Source organism: Oncorhynchus gorbuscha, unplaced genomic scaffold (assembly GCF_021184085.1).
Source record: "Oncorhynchus gorbuscha isolate QuinsamMale2020 ecotype Even-year unplaced genomic scaffold, OgorEven_v1.0 Un_scaffold_3205, whole genome shotgun sequence".
NCBI lineage: Eukaryota > Metazoa > Chordata > Actinopteri > Salmoniformes > Salmonidae > Oncorhynchus > Oncorhynchus gorbuscha.
This window is the reverse complement of record NW_025747515.1, coordinates 1-24,978: the sequence shown is the minus strand read 5'-3', so window position 1 is coordinate 24,978 and position 24,978 is coordinate 1. Positions and strand designations below refer to the sequence as shown.

At 55.4% G+C, this 24,978-nt stretch overlaps 1 protein-coding gene across 1 annotated transcript in view; it reads right to left on the bottom strand.

The window, feature by feature from the left end:
- The window catches only part of LOC124027424 (transcription factor ETV6-like), a gene marked incomplete at its 5' end in the record, with an annotated part of 32,389 nt that extends 8,839 nt beyond the window's left edge, over nucleotides 1-23,550 (bottom strand). Inside the window, 4 exons of the mRNA XM_046339853.1 lie at nucleotides 16,773-16,915; nucleotides 17,068-17,187; nucleotides 23,126-23,236; nucleotides 23,353-23,550. Of these exons, the coding sequence (XP_046195809.1) occupies nucleotides 16,773-16,915; nucleotides 17,068-17,187; nucleotides 23,126-23,236; nucleotides 23,353-23,550 (572 nt within the window). The remainder of the gene's footprint in view (nucleotides 1-16,772; nucleotides 16,916-17,067; nucleotides 17,188-23,125; nucleotides 23,237-23,352) is intronic.
- Nucleotides 23,551-24,978: the final 1,428 nt, after the last annotated feature.

The following is a 24,978-nucleotide window of genomic DNA, read 5'->3' as shown; positions in this document are numbered from 1 at the left end:
CCAGAGGTCATCTCCCTACCCAGCCAGAGGTCATACCCTGCCAGAGGTCATCTCCCTACTCAGCCAGAGGTCATCTCCCTACTCAGCCAAAGGTCATCTCTCTACCAAGCCAGAGGTCATCTCGCTACCCAGCCAAAGGTCACCTTACTCAGCCAGAGGTCATCTCCCTACTCAGCCAGAGGTCATCTCCTTACTCAGCCAGAGGTCATCTCCTTACCCAGCCAGAGGTCATCTCCCTACCCAGCCAGAGGTCATCTCCTTACCCAGCCAGAGGGCATCTCCCTGTCCAGCCAGAGGTCATCTCCCTACCCAGCCAGAGGTCATCTCCCTATCCAGCTAGAGGTCATACACAGCCATAGGTCATACCCAGCCAGAGGTCATCTCCCTACCCAGCCAAAGGTCATCTCTCTACCAAGCCAGAGGTCATCTCGCTACCCAGCCAAAGGTCACCTTACTCAGCCAGAGGTCATCTCCCTACTCAGCCAGAGGTCATCTCCTTACTCAGCCAGAGGTCACCTCCTTACTCAGCCAGAGGTCATCTCCCTACTCAGCCAGAGGTCATCTCTCTACCCAGCCAGAGGTCTTACCCAGCCAGAGGTCATCTCCCTACCCAGCCAAAGGTCATCTCTCTACCCAGCCAGAGGTCATTGCGCTACCCAGCCAAAGGTCACCTCCTTCCTCAGCCAGAGGTCATCTCGCTACCCAGCCAAAGGTCATCTCTCTACCCAGCCAGCGGTCATCTCGCTACCCAGCCAAAGGTCACCTCCTTCCTCAGCCAGAGGTCACCTCCTTACTCAGCCAGAGGTCATCTCTCTACTCCTCCAGAGGTCATCTCCCTACTCAGCCAGAGGTCATCTCTCTACTCAGCCAGAGACATACCCAGCCAGAGGTCATCTCCCTACCCAGCCAGAGGTCATACCCTGCCAGAGGTCATCTCCCTACTCAGCCAGAGGTCATCTCCCTACCCAGCCAGAGGTCATACCCAGCCAGAGGTCATCTCCCTACCCAGCCAGAGGTCATACCCAGCCAGAGGTCATCTCTCTACCCAGCCAGAGGTCATCTCCCTACCCAGCCAAAGGTCATCTCGCTACCCAGCCAAAGGTCATCTTACTCAGCCAGAGGTCATCTCCCTACTCAGCCAGAGATCATCTCCTTACTCAGCCAGAGGTCATCTCCCTACTCAGCCAGAGGTCATCTCTCTACCCAGCCAGAGGTCTTACCCAGCCAGAGGTCATCTCCCTACCCAGCCAAAGGTCAACTCTCTACCCAGCCAGAGGTCATCTCGCTACCCAGCCAAAGGTCACCTCCTTCCTCAGCCAGAGGTCATCTCGCTACCCAGCCAAAGGTCACCTTACTCAGCCAGAGTTCATCTCCCTACTCAGCCAGAGGTCATCTCCTTACTCAGCCAGAGGTCATCTCCTTACCCAGCCAGAGGTCATCTCCTTACCCAGCCAGAGGTCATCTCCCTACCCAGCCAGAGGTCATCTCCTTACCCAGCCAGAGGGCATCTCCCTGTCCAGCCAGAGGTCATCTCCCTACCCAGCCAGAGGTCATCTCCCTATCCAGCTAGAGGTCATACACAGCCATAGGTCATACCCAGCCAGAGGTCATCTCTCCTTACTCAGCCAGAGGTCATCTCCCTACCCAGCCAAAGGTCATCTCTCTACCAAGCCAGAGGTCATCTCGCTACCCAGCCAAAGGTCACCTTACTCAGCCAGAGGTCATCTCCTTACTCAGCCAGAGGTCATCTCCTTACTCAGCCAGAGGTCACCTCCTTACTCAGCCAGAGGTCATCTCCCTACTCAGCCAGAGGTCATCTCTCTACCCAGCCAGAGGTCTTACCCAGCCAGAGGTCATCTCCCTACCCAGCCAAAGGTCATCTCTCTACCCAGCCAGAGGTCATACCCAGCCAGAGGTCATCTCCCTACTCAGCCAGAGGTCATCTCTCTACTCAGCCAGAGGTCATACCCAGCCAGAGGTCATCTCCCTACCCAGCCAGAGGTCATACCCTGCCAGAGGTCATCTCCCTACTCAGCCAGAGGTCATCTCCCTACTCAGCCAGAGGTCATCTCTCTACTCAGCCAGAGGTCATACCCAGCCAGAGGTCATCTCCCTACCCAGCCAGAGGTCATACCCAGCCAGAGGTCATCTCTCTACCCAGCCAGAGGTCATCTCCCTACCCAGCCAAAGGTCATCTCGCTACCCAGCCAAAGGTCATCTTACTCAGCCAGAGGTCATCTCCCTACTCAGCCAGAGATCATCTCCTTACTCAGCCAGAGGTCATCTCCCTACTCAGCCAGAGGTCATCTCTCTACCCAGCCAGAGGTCTTACCCAGCCAGAGGTCATCTCCCTACCCAGCCAAAGGTCAACTCTCTACCCAGCCAGAGGTCATCTCGCTACCCAGCCAAAGGTCACCTCCTTACTCAGCCAGAGGTCACCTCCTTACTCAGCCAGAGGCCATCTCTCTACTCCTCCAGAGGTCATCTCCCTACTAAGCCAGAGGTCATCTCTCTACTCAGCCAAAGGTCATACCCAGCCAGAGGTCATCTCCCTACCCAGCCAGAGGTCATACCCAGCCAGAGGTCATCTCCCTACTCAGCCAGAGGTCATCTCCCTACCCAGCCAGAGGTCATACCCAGCCTGAGGTCATCTCTCCTTACTCAGCCAGAGGTCATGTTCCTACCCAGCCAAAGGTCATCTCTCTACCCAGCCAGAGGTCATCTCGCTACCCAGCCAAAGGTCACCTTACTCAGCCAGAGTTCATCTCCCTACTCAGCCAGAGGTCATCTCCTTACTCAGCCAGAGGTCATCTCCTTACCCAGCCAGAGGTCATCTCCTTACCCAGCCAGAGGTCATCTCCCTACCCAGCCAGAGGTCATCTCCTTACCCAGCCAGAGGGCATCTCCCTGTCCAGCCAGAGGTCATCTCCCTACCCAGCCAGAGGTCATCTCCCTATCCAGCTAGAGGTCATACACAGCCATAGGTCATACCCAGCCAGAGGTCATCTCTCCTTACTCAGCCAGAGGTCATCTCCCTACCCAGCCAAAGGTCATCTCTCTACCAAGCCAGAGGTCATCTCGCTACCCAGCCAAAGGTCACCTTACTCAGCCAGAGGTCATCTCCCTACTCAGCCAGAGGTCATCTCCTTACTCAGCCAGAGGTCACCTCCTTACTCAGCCAGAGGTCATCTCCCTACCCAGCCAGAGGTCTTACCCAGCCAGAGGTCATCTCCCTACCCAGCCAAAGGTCATCTCTCTACCCAGCCAGAGGTCATTGCGCTACCCAGCCAAAGGTCACCTCCTTCCTCAGCCAGAGGTCATCTCGCTACCCAGCCAAAGGTCATCTCTCTACCCAGCCAGCGGTCATCTCGCTACCCAGCCAAAGGTCACCTCCTTCCTCAGCCAGAGGTCACCTCCTTACTCAGCCAGAGGTCATCTCTCTACTCCTCCAGAGGTCATCTCCCTACTCAGCCAGAGGTCATCTCTCTACTCAGCCAGAGGTCATACCCAGCCAGAGGTCATCTCCCTACCCAGCCAGAGGTCATACCCAGCCAGAGGTCATCTCGCTACCCAGCCAAAGGTCACCTTACTCAGCCAGAGGTCATCTCCCTACTCAGCCAGAGGTCATCTCCTTACTCAGCCAGAGGTCATCTCCTTACTCAGCCAGAGGTAATCTCCCTACCCAGCCAGAGGTCATCTCCCTATCCAGCTAGAGGTCATACCCAGCCAGAGGTCATACCCAGCCAGAGGTCATCTCCCTACTAAGCCAGAGGTCATCTCTCTACTCAGCCAGAGGTCATACCCAGCCAGAGGTCATCTCCCTACCCAGCCAGAGGTCATACCCAGCCAGAGGTCATCTCTCTATCCAGCCAGAGGTCATCTCGCTACCCAGCCAAAGGTCACCTTACTCAGCCAGAGGTCATCTCCCTACTCAGCCAGAGGTCATCTCCTTACCCAGCCAGAGGTCATCTCCCTACCCAGCCAGAGGTCATCTCGTTACCTAGCCAGAGGGCATCTCCCTGCCCAGCCAGAGGTCATCTCCCTACCCAGCCAGAGGTCATCTCCCTATCCAGCTAGAGGTCATACCCAGCCAGAGGTCATACCCAGCCAGAGGTCATCTCCCTACCCAGCCAGAGGTCATACCCAGCCAGAGGTCATCTCCCTACCCAGCCAGAGGTCATACCCAGCCAGAGGTCATCTCTCCTTACTCAGCCAGAGGTCATCTCCCTACCCAGCCAAAGGTCATCTCGCTACCCAGCCAAAGGTCATCTTACTCAGCCAGAGGTCATCTCCCTACTCAGCCAGAGGTCATCTCCCTACTAAGCCAGAGGTCATCTCTCTACTCAGCCAGAGGTCATACCCAGCCAGAGGTCATCTCCCTACCCAGCCAGAGGTCATACCCAGCCAGAGGTCATCTCCCTACTCAGCCAGAGGTCATCTCCCTACCCAGCCAGAGGTCATACCCAGCCTGAGGTCATCTCTCCTTACTCAGCCAGAGGTCATCTCCCTACCCAGCCAAAGGTCATCTCTCTACCCAGCCAGAGGTCATCTCGCTACCCAGCCAAAGGTCACCTTACTCAGCCAGAGTTCATCTCCCTACTCAGCCAGAGGTCATCTCCTTACTCAGCCAGAGGTCATCTCCTTACCCAGCCAGAGGTCATCTCCCTACCCCGCCAGAGGTCATCTCCTTACCCAGCCAGAGGGCATCTCCCTGTCCAGCCAGAGGTCATCTCCCTACCCAGCCAGAGGTCATCTCCCTATCCAGCTAGAGGTCATACACAGCCATAGGTCATACCCAGCCAGAGGTCATCTCCCTACCCAGCCAAAGGTCATCTCTCTACCAAGCCAGAGGTCATCTCGCTACCCAGCCAAAGGTCACCTTACTCAGCCAGAGGTCATCTCCCTACTCAGCCAGAGGTCATCTCCTTACTCAGCCAGAGGTCACCTCCTTACTCAGCCAGAGGTCATCTCCCTACTCAGCCAGAGGTCATCTCTCTACCCAGCCAGAGGTCTTACCCAGCCAGAGGTCATCTCCCTACCCAGCCAAAGGTCATCTCTCTACCCAGCCAGAGGTCATTGCGCTACCCAGCCAAAGGTCACCTCCTTCCTCAGCCAGAGGTCATCTCGCTACCCAGCCAAAGGTCATCTCTCTACCCAGCCAGCGGTCATCTCGCTACCCAGCCAGCGGTCATCTCGCTACCCAGCCAAAGGTCACCTCCTTCCTCAGCCAGAGGTCACCTCCTTACTCAGCCAGAGGTCATCTCTCTACTCCTCCAGAGGTCATCTCCCTACTCAGCCAGAGGTCATCTCTCTACTCAGCCAGAGGTCATACCCAGCCAGAGGTCATCTCCCTACCCAGCCAGAGGTCATACCCTGCCAGAGGTCATCTCCCTACTCAGCCAGAGGTCATCTCCCTACCCAGCCAGAGGTCATACCCAGCCAGAGGTCATCTCCCTACCCAGCCAGAGGTCATACCCAGCCAGAGGTCATCTCTCTACCCAGCCAGAGGTCATCTCCCTACCCAGCCAAAGGTCATCTCGCTACCCAGCCAAAGGTCATCTTACTCAGCCAGAGGTCATCTCCCTACTCAGCCAGAGATCATCTCCTTACTCAGCCAGAGGTCATCTCCCTACTCAGCCAGAGGTCATCTCTCTACCCAGCCAGAGGTCTTACCCAGCCAGAGGTCATCTCCCTACCCAGCCAAAGGTCAACTCTCTACCCAGCCAGAGGTCATCTCGCTACCCAGCCAAAGGTCACCTCCTTCCTCAGCCAGAGGTCATCTCCCTACCCAGCCAGAGGTCTTACCCAGCCAGAGGTCATCTCCCTACCCAGCCAAAGGTCATCTCTCTACCCAGCCAGAGGTCATTGCGCTACCCAGCCAAAGGTCACCTCCTTCCTCAGCCAGAGGTCATCTCGCTACCCAGCCAAAGGTCATCTCTCTACCCAGCCAGCGGTCATCTCGCTACCCAGCCAAAGGTCACCTCCTTCCTCAGCCAGAGGTCACCTCCTTACTCAGCCAGAGGTCATCTCTCTACTCCTCCAGAGGTCATCTCCCTACTCAGCCAGAGGTCATCTCTCTACTCAGCCAGAGGTCATACCCAGCCAGAGGTCATCTCCCTACCCAGCCAGAGGTCATACCCAGCCAGAGGTCATCTCGCTACCCAGCCAAAGGTCACCTTACTCAGCCAGAGGTCATCTCCCTACTCAGCCAGAGGTCATCTCCTTACTCAGCCAGAGGTCATCTCCTTACTCAGCCAGAGGTAATCTCCCTACCCAGCCAGAGGTCATCTCCCTATCCAGCTAGAGGTCATACCCAGCCAGAGGTCATACCCAGCCAGAGGTCATCTCCCTACTAAGCCAGAGGTCATCTCTCTACTCAGCCAGAGGTCATACCCAGCCAGAGGTCATCTCCCTACCCAGCCAGAGGTCATACCCAGCCAGAGGTCATCTCTCTATCCAGCCAGAGGTCATCTCGCTACCCAGCCAAAGGTCACCTTACTCAGCCAGAGGTCATCTCCCTACTCAGCCAGAGGTCATCTCCTTACCCAGCCAGAGGTCATCTCCCTACCCAGCCAGAGGTCATCTCGTTACCTAGCCAGAGGGCATCTCCCTGCCCAGCCAGAGGTCATCTCCCTACCCAGCCAGAGGTCATCTCCCTATCCAGCTAGAGGTCATACCCAGCCAGAGGTCATACCCAGCCAGAGGTCATCTCCCTACCCAGCCAGAGGTCATACCCAGCCAGAGGTCATCTCCCTACCCAGCCAGAGGTCATACCCAGCCAGAGGTCATCTCTCCTTACTCAGCCAGAGGTCATCTCCCTACCCAGCCAAAGGTCATCTCGCTACCCAGCCAAAGGTCATCTTACTCAGCCAGAGGTCATCTCCCTACTCAGCCAGAGATCATCTCCTTACTCAGCCAGAGGTCATCTCCCTACTCAGCCAGAGGTCATCTCTCTACCCAGCCAGAGGTCTTACCCAGCCAGAGGTCATCTCCCTACCCAGCCAAAGGTCAACTCTCTACCCAGCCAGAGGTCATCTCGCTACCCAGCCAAAGGTCACCTCCTTCCTCAGCCAGAGGTCATCTCGCTACCCAGCCAAAGGTCACCTCCTTACTCAGCCAGAGGTCACCTCCTTACTCAGCCAGAGGCCATCTCTCTACTCCTCCAGAGGTCATCTCCCTACTAAGCCAGAGGTCATCTCTCTACTCAGCCAGAGGTCATACCCAGCCAGAGGTCATCTACCTACCCAGCCAGAGGTCATACCCAGCCAGAGGTCATCTCCCTACTCAGCCAGAGGTCATCTCCCTACCCAGCCAGAGGTCATACCCAGCCTGAGGTCATCTCTCCTTACTCAGCCAGAGGTCATCTCCCTACCCAGCCAAAGGTCATCTCTACCCAGCCAGAGGTCATCTCGCTACCCAGCCAAAGGTCACCTTACTCAGCCAGAGTTCATCTCCCTACTCAGCCAGAGGTCATCTCCTTACTCAGCCAGAGGTCATCTCCTTACCCAGCCAGAGGTCATCTCCCTACCCCGCCAGAGGTCATCTCCTTACCCAGCCAGAGGGCATCTCCCTGTCCAGCCAGAGGTCATCTCCCTACCCAGCCAGAGGTCATCTCCCTATCCAGCTAGAGGTCATACACAGCCATAGGTCATACCCAGCCAGAGGTCATCTCCCTACCCAGCCAAAGGTCATCTCTCTACCAAGCCAGAGGTCATCTCGCTACCCAGCCAAAGGTCACCTTACTCAGCCAGAGGTCATCTCCTACTCAGCCAGAGGTCATCTCCTTACTCAGCCAGAGGTCACCTCCTTACTCAGCCAGAGGTCATCTCCCTACTCAGCCAGAGGTCATCTCTCTACCCAGCCAGAGGTCTTACCCAGCCAGAGGTCATCTCCCTACCCAGCCAAAGGTCATCTCTCTACCCAGCCAGAGGTCATTGCGCTACCCAGCCAAAGGTCACCTCCTTCCTCAGCCAGAGGTCATCTCGCTACCCAGCCAAAGGTCATCTCTCTACCCAGCCAGCGGTCATCTCGCTACCCAGCCAGCGGTCATCTCGCTACCCAGCCAAAGGTCACCTCCTTCCTCAGCCAGAGGTCACCTCCTTACTCAGCCAGAGGTCATCTCTCTACTCCTCCAGAGGTCATCTCCCTACTCAGCCAGAGGTCATCTCTCTACTCAGCCAGAGGTCATACCCAGCCAGAGGTCATCTCCCTACCCAGCCAGAGGTCATACCCTGCCAGAGGTCATCTCCCTACTCAGCCAGAGGTCATCTCCCTACCCAGCCAGAGGTCATACCCAGCCAGAGGTCATCTCCCTACCCAGCCAGAGGTCATACCCAGCCAGAGGTCATCTCTCTACCCAGCCAGAGGTCATCTCCTACCCAGCCAAAGGTCATCTCGCTACCCAGCCAAAGGTCATCTTACTCAGCCAGAGGTCATCTCCCTACTCAGCCAGAGATCATCTCCTTACTCAGCCAGAGGTCATCTCCCTACTCAGCCAGAGGTCATCTCTCTACCCAGCCAGAGGTCTTACCCAGCCAGAGGTCATCTCCCTACCCAGCCAAAGGTCAACTCTCTACCCAGCCAGAGGTCATCTCGCTACCCAGCCAAAGGTCACCTCCTTCCTCAGCCAGAGGTCATCTCGCTACCCAGCCAAAGGTCACCTCCTTACTCAGCCAGAGGTCACCTCCTTACTCAGCCAGAGGTCATCTCTCTACTCAGCCAGAGGCCATCTCTCTACTCCTCCAGAGGTCATCTCCCTACTAAGCCAGAGGTCATCTCTCTACTCAGCCAGAGGTCATACCCAGCCAGAGGTCATCTCCCTACCCAGCCAGAGGTCATACCCAGCCAGAGGTCATCTCCCTACTCAGCCAGAGGTCATCTCCCTACCCAGCCAGAGGTCATACCCAGCCTGAGGTCATCTCTCCTTACTCAGCCAGAGGTCATGTCCCTACCCAGCCAAAGGTCATCTCTCTACCCAGCCAGAGGTCATCTCGCTACCCAGCCAAAGGTCACCTTACTCAGCCAGAGTTCATCTCCCTACTCAGCCAGAGGTCATCTCCTTACTCAGCCAGAGGTCATCTCCTTACCCAGCCAGAGGTCATCTCCTTACCCAGCCAGAGGTCATCTCCCTACCCAGCCAGAGGTCATCTCCTTACCCAGCCAGAGGGCATCTCCCTGTCCAGCCAGAGGTCATCTCCCTACCCAGCCAGAGGTCATCTCCCTACCCAGCCAGAGGTCATCTCCTTACCCAGCCAGAGGGCATCTCCCTGTCCAGCCAGAGGTCATCTCCCTACCCAGCCAGAGGTCATCTCCTTACCCAGCCAGAGGTCATCTCCTTACCCAGCCAGAGGTCATCTCCCTACCCAGCCAGAGGTCATCTCCTTACCCAGCCAGAGGGCATCTCCCTGTCCAGCCAGAGGTCATCTCCCTACCCAGCCAGAGGTCATCTCCCTACCCAGCCAGAGGTCATCTCCCTATCCAGCTAGAGGTCATACACAGCCATAGGTCATACCCAGCCAGAGGTCATCTCCCTACCCAGCCAAAGGTCATCTCTCTACCAAGCCAGAGGTCATCTCGCTACCCAGCCAAAGGTCACCTTACTCAGCCAGAGGTCATCTCCCTACTCAGCCAGAGGTCATCTCCTTACTCAGCCAGAGGTCACCTCCTTACTCAGCCAGAGGTCATCTCCCTACTCAGCCAGAGGTCATCTCTCTACCCAGCCAGAGGTCTTACCCAGCCAGAGGTCATCTCCCTACCCAGCCAAAGGTCATCTCTCTACCCAGCCAGAGGTCATTGCGCTACCCAGCCAAAGGTCTACTCCTTCCTCAGCCAGAGGTCATCTCGCTACCCAGCCAAAGGTCATCTCTCTACCCAGCCAGCGGTCATCTCGCTACCCAGCCAAAGGTCACCTCCTTCCTCAGCCAGAGGTCACCTCCTTACTCAGCCAGAGGTCATCTCCCTACTCAGCCAGAGGTCATCTCTCTACTCAGCCAGAGGTCATACCCAGCCAGAGGTCATCTCCCTACCCAGCCAGAGGTCATACCCTGCCAGAGGTCATCTCCCTACTCAGCCAGAGGTCATCTCCCTACCCAGCCAGAGGTCATACCCAGCCAGAGGTCATCTCCCTACCCAGCCAGAGGTCATACCCAGCCAGAGGTCATCTCTCTACCCAGCCAGAGGTCATCTCCCTACCCAGCCAAAGGTCATCTCGCTACCCAGCCAAAGGTCATCTTACTCAGCCAGAGGTCATCTCCCTACTCAGCCAGAGATCATCTCCTTACTCAGCCAGAGGTCATCTCCCTACTCAGCCAGAGGTCATCTCTCTACCCAGCCAGAGGTCTTACCCAGCCAGAGGTCATCTCCCTACCCAGCCAAAGGTCAACTCTCTACCCAGCCAGAGGTCATCTCGCTACCCAGCCAAAGGTCACCTCCTTCCTCAGCCAGAGGTCATCTCGCTACCCAGCCAAAGGTCACCTCCTTACTCAGCCAGAGGTCACCTCCTTACTCAGCCAGAGGTCATCTCTCTACTCAGCCAGAGGCCATCTCTCTACTCCTCCAGAGGTCATCTCCCTACTAAGCCAGAGGTCATCTCTCTACTCAGCCAGAGGTCATACCCAGCCAGAGGTCATCTCCCTACCCAGCCAGAGGTCATACCCAGCCAGAGGTCATCTCTCTACCCAGCCAGAGGTCATCTCCCTACCCAGCCAAAGGTCATCTCGCTACCCAGCCAAAGGTCATCTTACTCAGCCAGAGGTCATCTCCCTACTCAGCCAGAGATCATCTCCTTACTCAGCCAGAGGTCATCTCCCTACTCAGCCAGAGGTCATCTCTCTACCCAGCCAGAGGTCTTACCCAGCCAGAGGTCATCTCCCTACCCAGCCAAAGGTCAACTCTCTACCCAGCCAGAGGTCATCTCGCTACCCAGCCAAAGGTCACCTCCTTCCTCAGCCAGAGGTCATCTCGCTACCCAGCCAAAGGTCACCTCCTTACTCAGCCAGAGGTCACCTCCTTACTCAGCCAGAGGTCATCTCTCTACTCAGCCAGAGGCCATCTCTCTACTCCTCCAGAGGTCATCTCCCTACTAAGCCAGAGGTCATCTCTCTACTCAGCCAGAGGTCATACCCAGCCAGAGGTCATCTCCCTACCCAGCCAGAGGTCATACCCAGCCAGAGGTCATCTCCCTACTCAGCCAGAGGTCATCTCCCTACCCAGCCAGAGGTCATACCCAGCCTGAGGTCATCTCTCCTTACTCAGCCAGAGGTCATGTCCCTACCCAGCCAAAGGTCATCTCTCTACCCAGCCAGAGGTCATCTCGCTACCCAGCCAAAGGTCACCTTACTCAGCCAGAGTTCATCTCCCTACTCAGCCAGAGGTCATCTCCTTACTCAGCCAGAGGTCATCTCCTTACCCAGCCAGAGGTCATCTCCTTACCCAGCCAGAGGTCATCTCCCTACCCAGCCAGAGGTCATCTCCTTACCCAGCCAGAGGGCATCTCCCTGTCCAGCCAGAGGTCATCTCCCTACCCAGCCAGAGGTCATCTCCCTATCCAGCTAGAGGTCATACACAGCCATAGGTCATACCCAGCCAGAGGTCATCTCTCCTTACTCAGCCAGAGGTCATCTCCCTACCCAGCCAAAGGTCATCTCTCTACCAAGCCAGAGGTCATCTCGCTACCCAGCCAAAGGTCACCTTACTCAGCCAGAGGTCATCTCCCTACTCAGCCAGAGGTCATCTCCTTACTCAGCCAGAGGTCACCTCCTTACTCAGCCAGAGGTCATCTCCCTACTCAGCCAGAGGTCATCTCTCTACCCAGCCAGAGGTCTTACCCAGCCAGAGGTCATCTCCCTACCCAGCCAAAGGTCATCTCTCTACCCAGCCAGAGGTCATTGCGCTACCCAGCCAAAGGTCACCTCCTTCCTCAGCCAGAGGTCATCTCGCTACCCAGCCAAAGGTCATCTCTCTACCCAGCCAGCGGTCATCTCGCTACCCAGCCAAAGGTCACCTCCTTCCTCAGCCAGAGGTCACCTCCTTACTCAGCCAGAGGTCATCTCTCTACTCCTCCAGAGGTCATCTCCCTACTCAGCCAGAGGTCATCTCTCTACTCAGCCAGAGGTCATACCCAGCCAGAGGTCATCTCCCTACCCAGCCAGAGGTCATACCCAGCCAGAGGTCATCTCGCTACCCAGCCAAAGGTCACCTTACTCAGCCAGAGGTCATCTCCCTACTCAGCCAGAGGTCATCTCCTTACTCAGCCAGAGGTCATCTCCTTACTCAGCCAGAGGTAATCTCCCTACCCAGCCAGAGGTCATCTCCCTATCCAGCTAGAGGTCATACCCAGCCAGAGGTCATACCCAGCCAGAGGTCATCTCCCTACTAAGCCAGAGGTCATCTCTCTACTCAGCCAGAGGTCATACCCAGCCAGAGGTCATCTCCCTACCCAGCCAGAGGTCATACCCAGCCAGAGGTCATCTCCCTACTCAGCCAGAGGTCATCTCCCCACCCAGCCAGAGGTCATACCCAGCCAGAGGTCATCTCTCCCTACTCAGCCAGAGGTCATCTCCTTACTCAGCCAGAGGTCATCTCCCTACTCAGCCAGAGGTCATCTCGCTACCCAGCCAAAGGTCACCTCCTTACTCAGCCAGAGGTCACCTCCTTACTCAGCCAGAGGTCATCTCCCTACCCAGCCAGAGGTCATCTCCCTACCCAGCCAGAGGTCATCTCCCTACCCAGCCAGAGGTCATACCCAGCCAGAGGTCATCTCCCTACTCAGCCAGAGGTCATCTCCCCACCCAGCCAGAGGTCATACCCAGCCAGAGGTCATCTCTCCCTACTCAGCCAGAGGTCATCTCCTTACTCAGCCAGAGGTCATCTCCCTACTCAGCCAGAGGTCATCTCGCTACCCAGCCAAAGGTCACCTTACTCAGCCAGAGGTCATCTCCCTACTCAGCCAGAGGTCATCTCCTTACTCAGCCAGAGGTCACCTCCTTACTCAGCCAGAGGTCATCTCCCTACTCAGCCAGAGGTCATCTCTCTACCCAGCCAGAGGTCTTACCCAGCCAGAGGTCATCTCCCTACCCAGCCAAAGGTCATCTCTCTACCCAGCCAGAGGTCATTGCGCTACCCAGCCAAAGGTCACCTCCTTCCTCAGCCAGAGGTCATCTCGCTACCCAGCCAAAGGTCATCTCTCTACCCAGCCAGCGGTCATCTCGCTACCCAGCCAAAGGTCACCTCCTTCCTCAGCCAGAGGTCACCTCCTTACTCAGCCAGAGGTCATCTCTCTACTCCTCCAGAGGTCATCTCCCTACTCAGCCAGAGGTCATCTCTCTACTCAGCCAGAGGTCATACCCAGCCAGAGGTCATCTCCCTACCCAGCCAGAGGTCATACCCTGCCAGAGGTCATCTCCCTACTCAGCCAGAGGTCATCTCCCTACCCAGCCAGAGGTCATACCCAGCCAGAGGTCATCTCCCTACCCAGCCAGAGGTCATACCCAGCCAGAGGTCATCTCTCTACCCAGCCAGAGGTCATCTCCCTACCCAGCCAAAGGTCATCTCGCTACCCAGCCAAAGGTCATCTTACTCAGCCAGAGGTCATCTCCCTACTCAGCCAGAGATCATCTCCTTACTCAGCCAGAGGTCATCTCCCTACTCAGCCAGAGGTCATCTCTCTACCCAGCCAGAGGTCTTACCCAGCCAGAGGTCATCTCCCTACCCAGCCAAAGGTCAACTCTCTACCCAGCCAGAGGTCATCTCGCTACCCAGCCAAAGGTCACCTCCTTCCTCAGCCAGAGGTCATCTCGCTACCCAGCCAAAGGTCACCTCCTTACTCAGCCAGAGGTCACCTCCTTACTCAGCCAGAGGCCATCTCTCTACTCCTCCAGAGGTCATCTCCCTACTAAGCCAGAGGTCATCTCTCTACTCAGCCAGAGGTCATACCCAGCCAGAGGTCATCTCCCTACCCAGCCAGAGGTCATACCCAGCCAAAGGTCACCTCCTTCCTCAGCCAGAGGTCATCTCGCTACCCAGCCAAAGGTCACCTCCTTACTCAGCCAGAGGTCACCTCCTTACTCAGCCAGAGGTCATCTCTCTACTCAGCCAGAGGCCATCTCTCTACTCCTCCAGAGGTCATCTCCCTAATAAGCCAGAGGTCATCTCTCTACTCAGCCAGAGGTCATACCCAGCCAGAGGTCATCTCCCTACCCAGCCAGAGGTCATACCCAGCCAGAGGTCATCTCCCTACTCAGCCAGAGGTCATCTCCCTACCCAGCCAGAGGTCATACCCAGCCTGAGGTCATCTCTCCTTACTCAGCCAGAGGTCATGTCCCTACCCAGCCAAAGGTCATCTCTCTACCCAGCCAGAGGTCATCTCGCTACCCAGCCAAAGGTCACCTTACTCAGCCAGAGTTCATCTCCCTACTCAGCCAGAGGTCATCTCCTTACTCAGCCAGAGGTCATCTCCTTACCCAGCCAGAGGTCATCTCCTTACCCAGCCAGAGGTCATCTCCCTACCCAGCCAGAGGTCATCTCCTTACCCAGCCAGAGGGCATCTCCCTGTCCAGCCAGAGGTCATCTCCCTACCCAGCCAGAAGTCATCTCCCTATCCAGCTAGAGGTCATACACAGCCATAGGTCATACCCAGCCAGAGGTCATCTCTCCTTACTCAGCCAGAGGTCATCTCCCTACCCAGCCAAAGGTCATCTCTCTACCAAGCCAGAGGTCATCTCGCTACCCAGCCAAAGGTCACCTTACTCAGCCAGAGGTCATCTCCCTACTCAGCCAGAGGTCATCTCCTTACTCAGCCAGAGGTCACCTCCTTACTCAGCCAGAGGTCATCTCCCTACTCAGCCAGAGGTCATCTCTCTACCCAGCCAGAGGTCTTACCCAGCCAGAGGTCATCTCCCTACCCAGCCAAAGGTCATCTCTCTACCCAGCCAGAGGTCATTGCGCTACCCAGCCAAAGGTCACCTCCTTCCTCAGCCAGAGGTCATCTCGCTACCCAGCCAAAGGTCATCTCTCTACCCAGCCAGCGGTCATCTCGCTACCCAGCCAAAGGTCACCTCCTTCCTCAGCCAGAGGTCACCTCCTTACTCAGCCAGAGGTCATCTCTCTACTCAGCCAGAGGTCATCTCTCTACTCAGCCAGAGGTCATACCCAGCCAGAGGTCATCTCCCTACCCAGCCAGAGGTCATACCCAGCCAGAGGTCATCTCGCTACCCAGCCAAAGGTCACCTTACTCAGCCAGAGGTCATCTCCCTACTCAGCCAGAGGTCATCTCCCTACTCAGCCAGAGGTCATCTCCTTACTCAGCCAGAGGTAATCTCCCTACCCAGCCAGAGGTCATCTCCCTATCCAGCTAGAGGTCATACCCAGCCAGAGGTCATACCCAGCCAGAGGTCATCTCCCTACTAAGCCAGAGGTCATCTCTCTACTCAGCCAGAGGTCATACCCAGCCAGAGGTCATCTCCCTACCCAGCCAGAGGTCATACCCAGCCAGAGGTCATCTCCCTACTCAGCCAGAGGTCATCTCCCCACCCAGCCAGAGGTCATACCCAGCCAGAGGTCATCTCTCCCTACTCAGCCAGAGGTCATCTCCTTACTCAGCCAGAGGTCATCTCCCTACTCAGCCAGAGGTCATCTCGCTACCCAGCCAAAGGTCACCTCCTTACTCAGCCAGAGGTCACCTCCTTACTCAGCCAGAGGTCATCTCCCTACCCAGCCAGAGGTCATCTCCCTACCCAGCCAGAGGTCATCTCCCTACCCAGCCAGAGGTCATACCCAGCCAGAGGTCATCTCCCTACTCAGCCAGAGGTCATCTCCCCACCCAGCCAGAGGTCATACCCAGCCAGAGGTCATCTCTCCCTACTCAGCCAGAGGTCATCTCCTTACTCAGCCAGAGGTCATCTCCTACTCAGCCAGAGGTCATCTCGCTACCCAGCCAAAGGTCACCTCCTTACTCAGCCAGAGGTCACCTCCTTACTCAGCCAGAGGTCATCTCCCTACCCAGCCAGAGGTCATCTCCCTACCCAGCCAGAGGTCATCTCCCTACCCAGCCAGAGGTCATCTCTCTACCCAGCCAGAGGTCATCTCCCTACCCAGCCAGAGGTCTTACCCAGCCAGAGGTCATCTCCCTACCCAGCCAAAGGTCATCTCTCTACCCAGCCAGAGATCATCTCGCTACCCAACCAAAGGTTACCTCCTTCCTCAGCCAGAGGTCATCTCCCTACCCAGCCAGAGGTCATCTCGCTACCCAGCCAAAGGTCACCTCCTTACTCAGCCAGAGGTCATCTCGCTACCCAACCAAAGGTTACCTCCTTCCTCAGCCAGAGGTCATCTCCCTACCCAGCCAGAGGTCATCTCGCTACCCAGCCAAAGGTCACCTCCTTACTCAGCCAGAGGTCATCTCGCTACCCAGCCAAAGGTCACCTCCTTACTCAGCCAGAGGTCACCTCCTTACTCAGGCAGAGGTCATCTCCCTACCCAGCCAGAGGTCATCTCTCTACTCAGCCAGAGGTCATCTCTCTACTCAGCCAGAGGTCATCTCTCTACTCAGCCAGAGGTCATCTCCCTACCCAGCCAGAGGTCATCTCGCTACCCAGCCAGAGGTTGGGTCAATTACATTTAAATTCTAGTAAGAAACTGAAATTCTATTTCCAAAAATGCTTCCTGAATTGACTGAATTGGAATGGAATTGACCCGAACCATGCAAGTGGTCGCCTTTACTAAAACTCTGTTCCACCATCCGTCCACTGTGAGCTCCAGACAGACCCTCAGCGTACCTTGTGGTTCCCCCAGAGTCGAGCTAGTCCGTTGGGGTCGACCACCCTGAACACCAGGCTCTCCTGGTCCTCCCAGCGGATGAAGGGCTGGTAGCGCTGGTCTGACAACAGCTGGTACACATAGTCCCACAGCAACCTGCAGTCTACACAGAGAGAGAGAGCTACAGTGGGTCTGTGTGTGTGTGTGTGTGTGTGTGTGTGTGTGTGTGTGTGTGTGTGTGTGTGTGTGTGTGTGTGTGTGTGTGTGTGTGTGTGTGTGTGTGTGTGTGTGTGTGTGTGTGTGTGTGTGTGTTACCTGGGATCTTGCCGTTAGCCTCTCTAGGTGGGACTTCTCTCTCAGTCCTCTCCTGATTGGACAGGTTGAGAGGCTCCTCCTCCTGGGAGCTAGGGATTGTGGGATGACACTTCGACACATCTGAGAGAAAGAGATTTTTATTGTTTATTTCACTTTAGTTTATTATCTAGTTCACTTGCTTTGGCAATGTTAACACATGTTTCCCATCTCAATAAAGCCCCTTGAATTGAATTGAGAGAGAGAGAGATCACAAACATATTCAAATGCATGTTCACCAGCAGTTGATGTGCAGAGTGCTTGGTACTCACCAGTGTGTGTGTGTGTGTGTGTGTGTGTGTGTGTGTGTGTGTGTGTGTGTGTGTGTGTGTGTGTGTGTGTGTGTGTGTGTGTGTGTGTGTGTGTGTGTGTGTGTGTGTGTGTGTGTGTGTGTGTGTGTGTGTTAATAACTGACCAATCTGTGTGTGTTGTGCAGAGTGTGTGTACTAGATGGCTGCTGGACCATTGGGCAGAACAGCTACACCTCTATTGGACTAGGAGACTAGATAGACAGAGAGGAGTGGGGGAAACAGAGAGGAGTGGGGGGAGACAGAGAGGGAGAGAGGGGGAGAGGGGGAGACAGAGAGGAGAGACAGAGAGGAGAGACAGGGAGGAGAGAGACAGAGGGGAGAGAGGGGGAGACAGAGAGGAGTGGGGGAGACAGAGAGGAGAGAGGGGGAGAGGGGGGGGAGACAGAGAGGAGAGACAGAGAGGAGAGACAGAGAGGGAGAGAGGGGGAGACAGAGAGGAGAGACAGAGAGGAGAGACAGAGAGGAGAGACAGAGAGGAGAGAGGGGGAGACAGAGAGGAGAGAGAGAGAGGAGAGAGACAGAGAAGAGAGAGACAGAGAGGAGAGAGACAGAGAAGAGAGAGACAGAGAGGAGAGAGACAGAGAGGAGAGAGACAGAGAAGAGAGAGACAGAGAGGAGAGAGACAGAGAGGAGAGAGACAGAGAAGAGAGAGACAGAGAGGAGAGAGGGGGAGACAGAGAGGAGAGAGACAGAGAGGAGAGAGACAGAGAGGAGAGACAGAGAGGAGAGAGGGGGAGACAGAGAGGAGAGAGACAGAGAAGAGAGAGACAGAGAGGAGAGAGACAGAGAAGAGAGAGACAGAGAGGAGAGAGGGGAGACAGAGAGGAGAGACAGAGAGGAGAGACAGAGAGGAGAGACAGAGAGGAGAGAGGGGAGACAGAGAGAGAGAGACAGAGAGGAGAGAGACAGAGAAGAGAGAGACAGAGAGGAGAGAGGGGGAGACAGAGAGGAGTGGGGGGAGACAGAGAGGAAGAGGAGAGAGGGGGAGAGGGGGAGACAGAGAGGAGAGAGACAGAGAGGAGAGAGGGGGAGACAGAGAGGAGAGACAGAGAGGAGAGACAGAGTGGAGAGAGGGGGAGACAGAGAGGAGAGAGACAGAGAGGAGAGAGGGGGAGACAGAGAGGAGAGAGGGGGAGACAGAGAGGAGAGAGACAGAGAAGAGAGAGACAGAGAGAGAGAGACAGAGAGGAGAGAGACAGAGAGGAGAGAGACAGAGAGGAGAGAGACAGAGAGGAGAGAGACAGAGAGGAGAGAGAGACAGAGAGGAGAGAGACAGAGAGAGAGAGACAGAGAGGAGAGAGACAGAGAGGAGAGGGACAGAGAGAGAGAGACAGAGAAGAGAGAGACAGAGAGGAGAGAGGGGGGAGACAGAGAGGAGAGAGACAGAGAAGAGAGAGACAGAGAGGAGAGAGACAGAGAGGAGAGAGACAGAGAGGAGAGAGACAGAGAGGAGAGAGACAGAGAGGAGAGAGTGACAAAGAAAAAGAGAGGAGGGGAGAAGCTAGGAGAGAAAGTGAAAGATACATCTCTTCTCAACAAAGGAGCAGTTGTTCCTGTTTCTAATCCGTGACTGTTACTGCAAGATAACTCTGCAAAGATAGTTTCAATTACAGCTAGACAATTACAGTGTATGGTGCCTTGACTTCTGCTAGGGTGCTTTCTTCCCTGTGTGATTAGGTGGGGGGTGGGACAAAACACACACCCTACTGCCCTCACGGAAACCACCTACAGCTGATCTGTGTGGCTGTGTCAGTGTGTGGCTGTGTGAGTGTGTGTGTTGCATAGTGCACCAGGAAGTGTCCCTGTCATAAGCACTAAGAACAATACAATGATGGGAAAACAGTGTTAGACGGAAGTCTCTCTGTCTCTCTCTCTGTGTCTCTTTCTCTCTCTTTGTCTGTCTCTCTGTGTCTCTCTGTCTCTCTCTGTGTCTCTGTCTCTCTCTGTGTCTCTCTGTGTCTCTGTCTGTCTCTGTGTCTCTGTCTGTCTCTGTGTCTCTGTCTGTCTCTGTGTCTCTGTCTGTCTCTGTGTCTCTGTCTCTCTCTGTGTCTCTCTCTCTCTGTGTCTCTGTCTCTCTCTGTGTCTCTGTCTCTCTCTGTGTCTCTGTCTGTCTCTGTGTCTCTCTCTCTCTTTGTGTCTGTGTCTCTCTCTGTGTCTGTCTCTCTGTGTCTCTGTCTCTCTCTGTGTCTCTGTCTCTCTGTCTGTCTCTGTGTCTCTGTCTGTCTCTGTGTCTCTGTCTGTCTCTGTCTCTCTGTGTCTCTGTCTGTCTCTGTGTCTCTCTCTCTGTCTCTCTCTGTGTCTCTGTCTGTCTCTGTGTCTCTCTCTCTGTCTGTCTCTCTGTGTCTCTGTCTCTCTCTGTGTCTGTCTCTCTGTGTCTCTGTCTCTCTCTGTGTCTGTCTCTCTGTGTCTCTGTCTGTCTCTGTGTCTCTGTCTGTCTCTATGTCTCTGTCTCTCTCTGTGTCTCTGTCTCTCTCTGTGTCTCTCTCTCTCTGTGTCTCTCTCTCTCTGTGTCTCTGTCTCTCTCTGTGTCTCTGTCTGTCTCCGTGTCTCTCTCTCTCTTTGTGTCTGTCTCTCTGTGTCTCTGTCTCTCTCTGTGTCTGTCTCTCTGTCTCTCTCTGTGTCTGTCTCTCTGTGTCTCTGTCTGTCTCTGTGTCTCTGTCTGTCTCTGTGTCTCTGTCTGTCTCTGTCTCTCTCTGTGTCTCTGTCTCTCTCTGTGTCTCTCTCTCTCTGTGTCTCTGTCTCTCTCTGTGTCTCTGTCTGTCTCCGTGTCTCTCTCTCTCTTTGTGTCTGTGTCTCTCTCTGTGTCTGTCTCTCTGTGTCTCTGTCTCTCTCTGTGTCTGTCTCTCTCTGTGTCTCTGTCTCTCTCTGTGTCTCTGTCTGTCTCTGTGTCTCTGTCTGTCTCTGTGTCTCTATCTCTCTTTGTGTCTGCGTCTCTCTCTGTGTCTGTCTCTCTGTGTCTCTGTCTCTCTCTGTGTCTGTCTCTCTGTGTCTCTGTCTGTCTCTGTGTCTCTGTCTGTCTCTGTGTCTCTGTCTCTCTGTGTCTCTGTCTCTCTCTGTGTCTCTGTCTCTCTCTATGTCTCTGTCTGTCTCTGTGTCTCTGTCTCTCTCTGTCTCTGTGTCTCTGTCTGTCTCTGTCTGTCTCTGTGTCTACGTACCCACTACACAGGGTTACCTAGCGGTCTACGTACCCACTACACAGGGATACCTGGCGGTGTACGTACCCACTACACCAGGGTTACCTAGCGGTGTACGTACCCACTACACCAGGGTTACCTAGCGGTCTACGTACCCACTACACCAGGGTTACCTAGCGGTCTACGTACCCACTACACCAGGGTTACCTAGCGGTCTACGTACCCACTACACCAGGGTTACCTAGCGGTCTACGTACCCACTACACCAGGGTTACCTAGCGGTGTGCGTACCCACTACACCAGGGTTACCTAGCATCTGGTGGGGTCAGGTCTGGGGGGTCAGGTCTGGGGGGAGTCTACTACATCTGGTGGGGTCAGGTCTGGGGGGTCTACTACATCTGGTGGGGTCAGGTCTGGGGGTCTACTACATCTGGTGGGGTCAGGTCTGGGGGGGATCTACTACATCTGGGGGGTCAGGTAGTGGGGGGTCTACTACATCTGGTGGGGTCAGGTCTGGGGGTCTACTACATCTGGTGGGGTCAGGTCTAGGGGGGTCTACTACATCTGGTGGGGTCAGGTCTAGGGGGTCTACTACATCTAATGGGGTCAGGTCTGGGGGTCTACTACATCTGGGGGGTCAGGTATGGGGGATCTACTACATCTAATGGGGTCAGGTATGGGGGGTTTACTACATCTGGTGGGGTCAGGTCTGGGGAGTCTACTACATCTGGTGGGGTCAGGTCTGGGGATCTACTACATCTAATGGGGTCAGGTCTGGGGGTCTACTACATCTGGTGGGGTCAGGTCTGGGGAGTCTACTACATCTGGTGGGGTCAGGTCTGGGGGATCTACTACATCTAATGGGGTCAGGACTGGGGGGTCTACTACATCTGGTGGGGTCAGGTCTAGGGGGATCTACTACATCTGGTGGGGTCAGATATGGAGGGGGTCAGGTCTGGGGGTCTACTACATCTGGGGGGTCAGGTCTGGGGCGGTCTACTACATCTGGTGGGGTCAGGTCTAGGGGGATCTACTACATCTGGTGGGGTCAGGTATGGAGGGGGTCAGGTCTGGGGGGTCAGGTCTGGGGGTCTACTACATCTGGGGGGTCAGGTCTGTGGGGGTCTACTACATCTGGTGGGGTCAGGTCTGGGGGGTCTACTACATCTGGTGGGGTCAGGTCTGGGGGTCTACTACATCTGGTGGGGTCAGGTCTGGGGGGTCTACTACATCTGGTGGGGTCAGGTCTGGGGGTCTACTACATCTGGGGGTCAGGTCTGGGGGGTCAGGTCTGGGGGTCTACTACATCTGGTGGGGTCAGGTCTGGGGGGTCTACTACATCTGGTGGGGTCAGGTATGGGGGGTCAGGACTGGGGGGTCTACTACATCTGGTGGGGTCAGGTCGGGGGGTCAGGTCTGGGGAGGGTCAGGTCTGGGGTGGTCTACTACATCTGGTGGGGTCAGGTCTGGGGGGTCTACTACATCTGGTGGGGTCAGGTCTGGGGGTCTACTACATCTGGGGGGTCAGGTCTGGGGGTCAGGTCTGGGGGGGTCTACTACATCTGGTGGGGTCAGGTCTGGGGGGGGTCTACTACATCTGGTGGGGTCAGGTCTGGGGGGTCAGGACTGGGGGGTCTACTACATCTGGTGGGGTCAGGTCGGGGGGTCAGGTCTGGGGAGGGTCAGGTCTGGGGTGGTCTACTACATCTGGTGGGGTCAGGTCTGGGGGGGTCTACTACATCTGGGGGGGTCAGGTATGGGGGATCTACTACATCTGGTGGGGTCAGGTCTGGGCGGGGTCTACTACATCTGGGGGGGTCAGGTATGGGGGGTCTACTACATCTGGTGGGGTCAGGTCTGGGGGATCTACTACATCTGGTGGGGTCAGGTCTGGGGGGTCTACTACATCTGGTGGGGTCAGGTCTGGGGGTCTACTACATCTGGGGGGTCAGGTCTGGGGGTCAGGTCTGGGGGGTCTACTACATCTGGTGGGGTCAGGTCTGGGGGGTCAGGTCTGGGCGGGGTCAGGTCTGGGGGGGTCAGGTCTGGGGGGGTCAGGTCTGGGGGTCAGGTATGGGGGGTCTACTACATCTGGTGTGGTCAGGTCTGGGGGTCTACTACATCTGGTGGGGTCAGGTCTGGGGGTCAGGTCTGGGGGTCAGGTCTGGGGGTCAGGTCTGGGGGGTCTACTACATCTGGTGGGGTCAGGTCTGGGGGTGTCTACTACATCTGGGGGGGTCAGGTCTGGGGGGTCAGGTCTGGGGGTCAGGTCTGGGGGGTCAGGTCTGGGGGGTCAGGTCTTGGGGGTCAGGTCTGGGGGGGGTCAGGTCTGGGGGTCAGGTCTGGGGGTCAGGTCTGGGGGGTCTACTATTGTTTCATTTAGTATCTGTTGTGTCGGCTTGGGGGGTGATTATATTTCCTCCTAGTATGTTGTACCGAAGTTGACTGACTGAAAAGGAGCATAAAGTTCTGAGTATATCTACTGTTCCCTGAAGGAGGGAATGAGGCACACCGTCCCTTTGCTCGGGAAGTGCGGTATTACATTTAAAAATTCATTTGAAGCCTCATGCTTATCACCTGTGGAAGGCGGGGCTTCCAGCGAGGCCCGGATTTCATTGGCCTTTTCAGGCGTGACTGTAGATCCTTCAAGGCGGGGCTTCCCATAGTGTGTTGTACCTCGTTTCCCTCCTTCAGGGAACAGTAGTTATAGTCATAACGCTTCGTTTTAAGGGATACAGTCATCTTCTCCCTGAAAAGCAGATGTGGGGATTCCACTCAGTTAGAACAGAACCTCATACACTCACGTGTTGATCCATTGGCTCCGAGGGGTTGGGGACCCTGGCTTCCATTGGTTTGGGGTGGCTGGGTGTATTTAGTAGAGGGGAGTTTGTTGAGACTGAGAGGGGGCTCGGTGAGGGTCAGGATGGGTGGAGTTGTGTGGCCTGTGGAGACCTCCCTTCTCTGCTGCTTTACACACTGTAGGAGCTCGAACAGTACATCACCTAGAAACAGAGAGAGAGGAGCCTGTATTGTACATCACCTGGAAACAGAGAGAGGAGCTCATACAGTACATCACCTGGAAACAGAGAGAGAGGAGCCTGTATTGTACATCACCTGGAAACAGAGAGAGAGAGGAGCTCATACAGTACATCACCTGGAAACAGAGAGAGAGAGGAGCCATACAGTACATCACCTGGAAACAGAGAGAGGAGCTCATACAGTACATCACCTGGAAACAGAGAGAGAGGAGCTCATACAGTACATCACCTGGAAACAGAGAGAGGAGCCTGTAGAGTACATCACCTGGAAACAGAGAGAGAGAGGAGCTCATACAGTACATCACCTGGAAACAGAGAGAGAGAGGAGCCATACAGTACATCACCTGGAAACAGAGAGAGGAGCCTGAGCACCTGGAAAACAGAGAGAGGAGCCATACAGTACATCACCTGGAAACAGAGAGAGAGAGGAGCTCATACAGTACATCACCTGGAAACAGAGAGAGAGAGGAGCTCATACAGTACATCACCTGGAAACAGAGAGAGAGGAGCTCATACAGTACATCACCTGGAAACAGAGAGAGAGAGAGAGCCATACAGTACATCACCTGGAAACAGAGAGAGAGAGGAGCTCGTACAGTACATCACCTGGAAACAGAGAGAGAGAGGAGCCATACAGTACATCACCTGGAAACAGAGAGAGAGAGAGCTCATACAGTACATCACCTGGAAACAGAGAGAGAGAAGAGCTCATACAGTACATCACCTGGAAACAGAGAGAGGAGCCTCATACAGTACATCACCTGGAAACAGAGAGGAGAGGAGCCTGTAGAGTACATCACCTGAAAACAGAGAGAGGATCCTGTAGAGTACATCACCTGGAAACAGAGAGAGGAGCTCATACAGTACATCACCTGGAAACAGAGAGAGGAGCTCATACAGTACATCACCTGGAAACAGAGAGAGCTCATACAGTACATCACCTGGAAACAGAGAGAGAGAGGAGCCATACAGTACATCACCTGGAAACAGAGAGAGAGCTCAGAGCATCACCTGGAAACAGAGAGAGGAGCTCATACAGTACATCACCTGGAAACAGAGAGAGAGGAGCCTGTAGAGTACATCACCTGGAAACAGAGAGAGGATCCTGTAGAGTACATCACCTGGAAACAGAGAGAGAGAGCTCATACAGTACATCACCTGGAAACAGAGAGAGGAGGATCCTGTAGAGTACATCACCTGGAAACAGAGAGAGGAGCTCATACAGTACATCACCTGGAAACAGAGAGAGGAGCTCATACAGTACATCACCTGGAAACAGAGAGAGGAGCTCATACAGTACATCACCTGGAAACAGAGAGAGGAGCTCATACAGTACATCACCTGGAAACAGAGAGAGGAGCTCATACAGTACATCACCTGGAAACAGAGAGA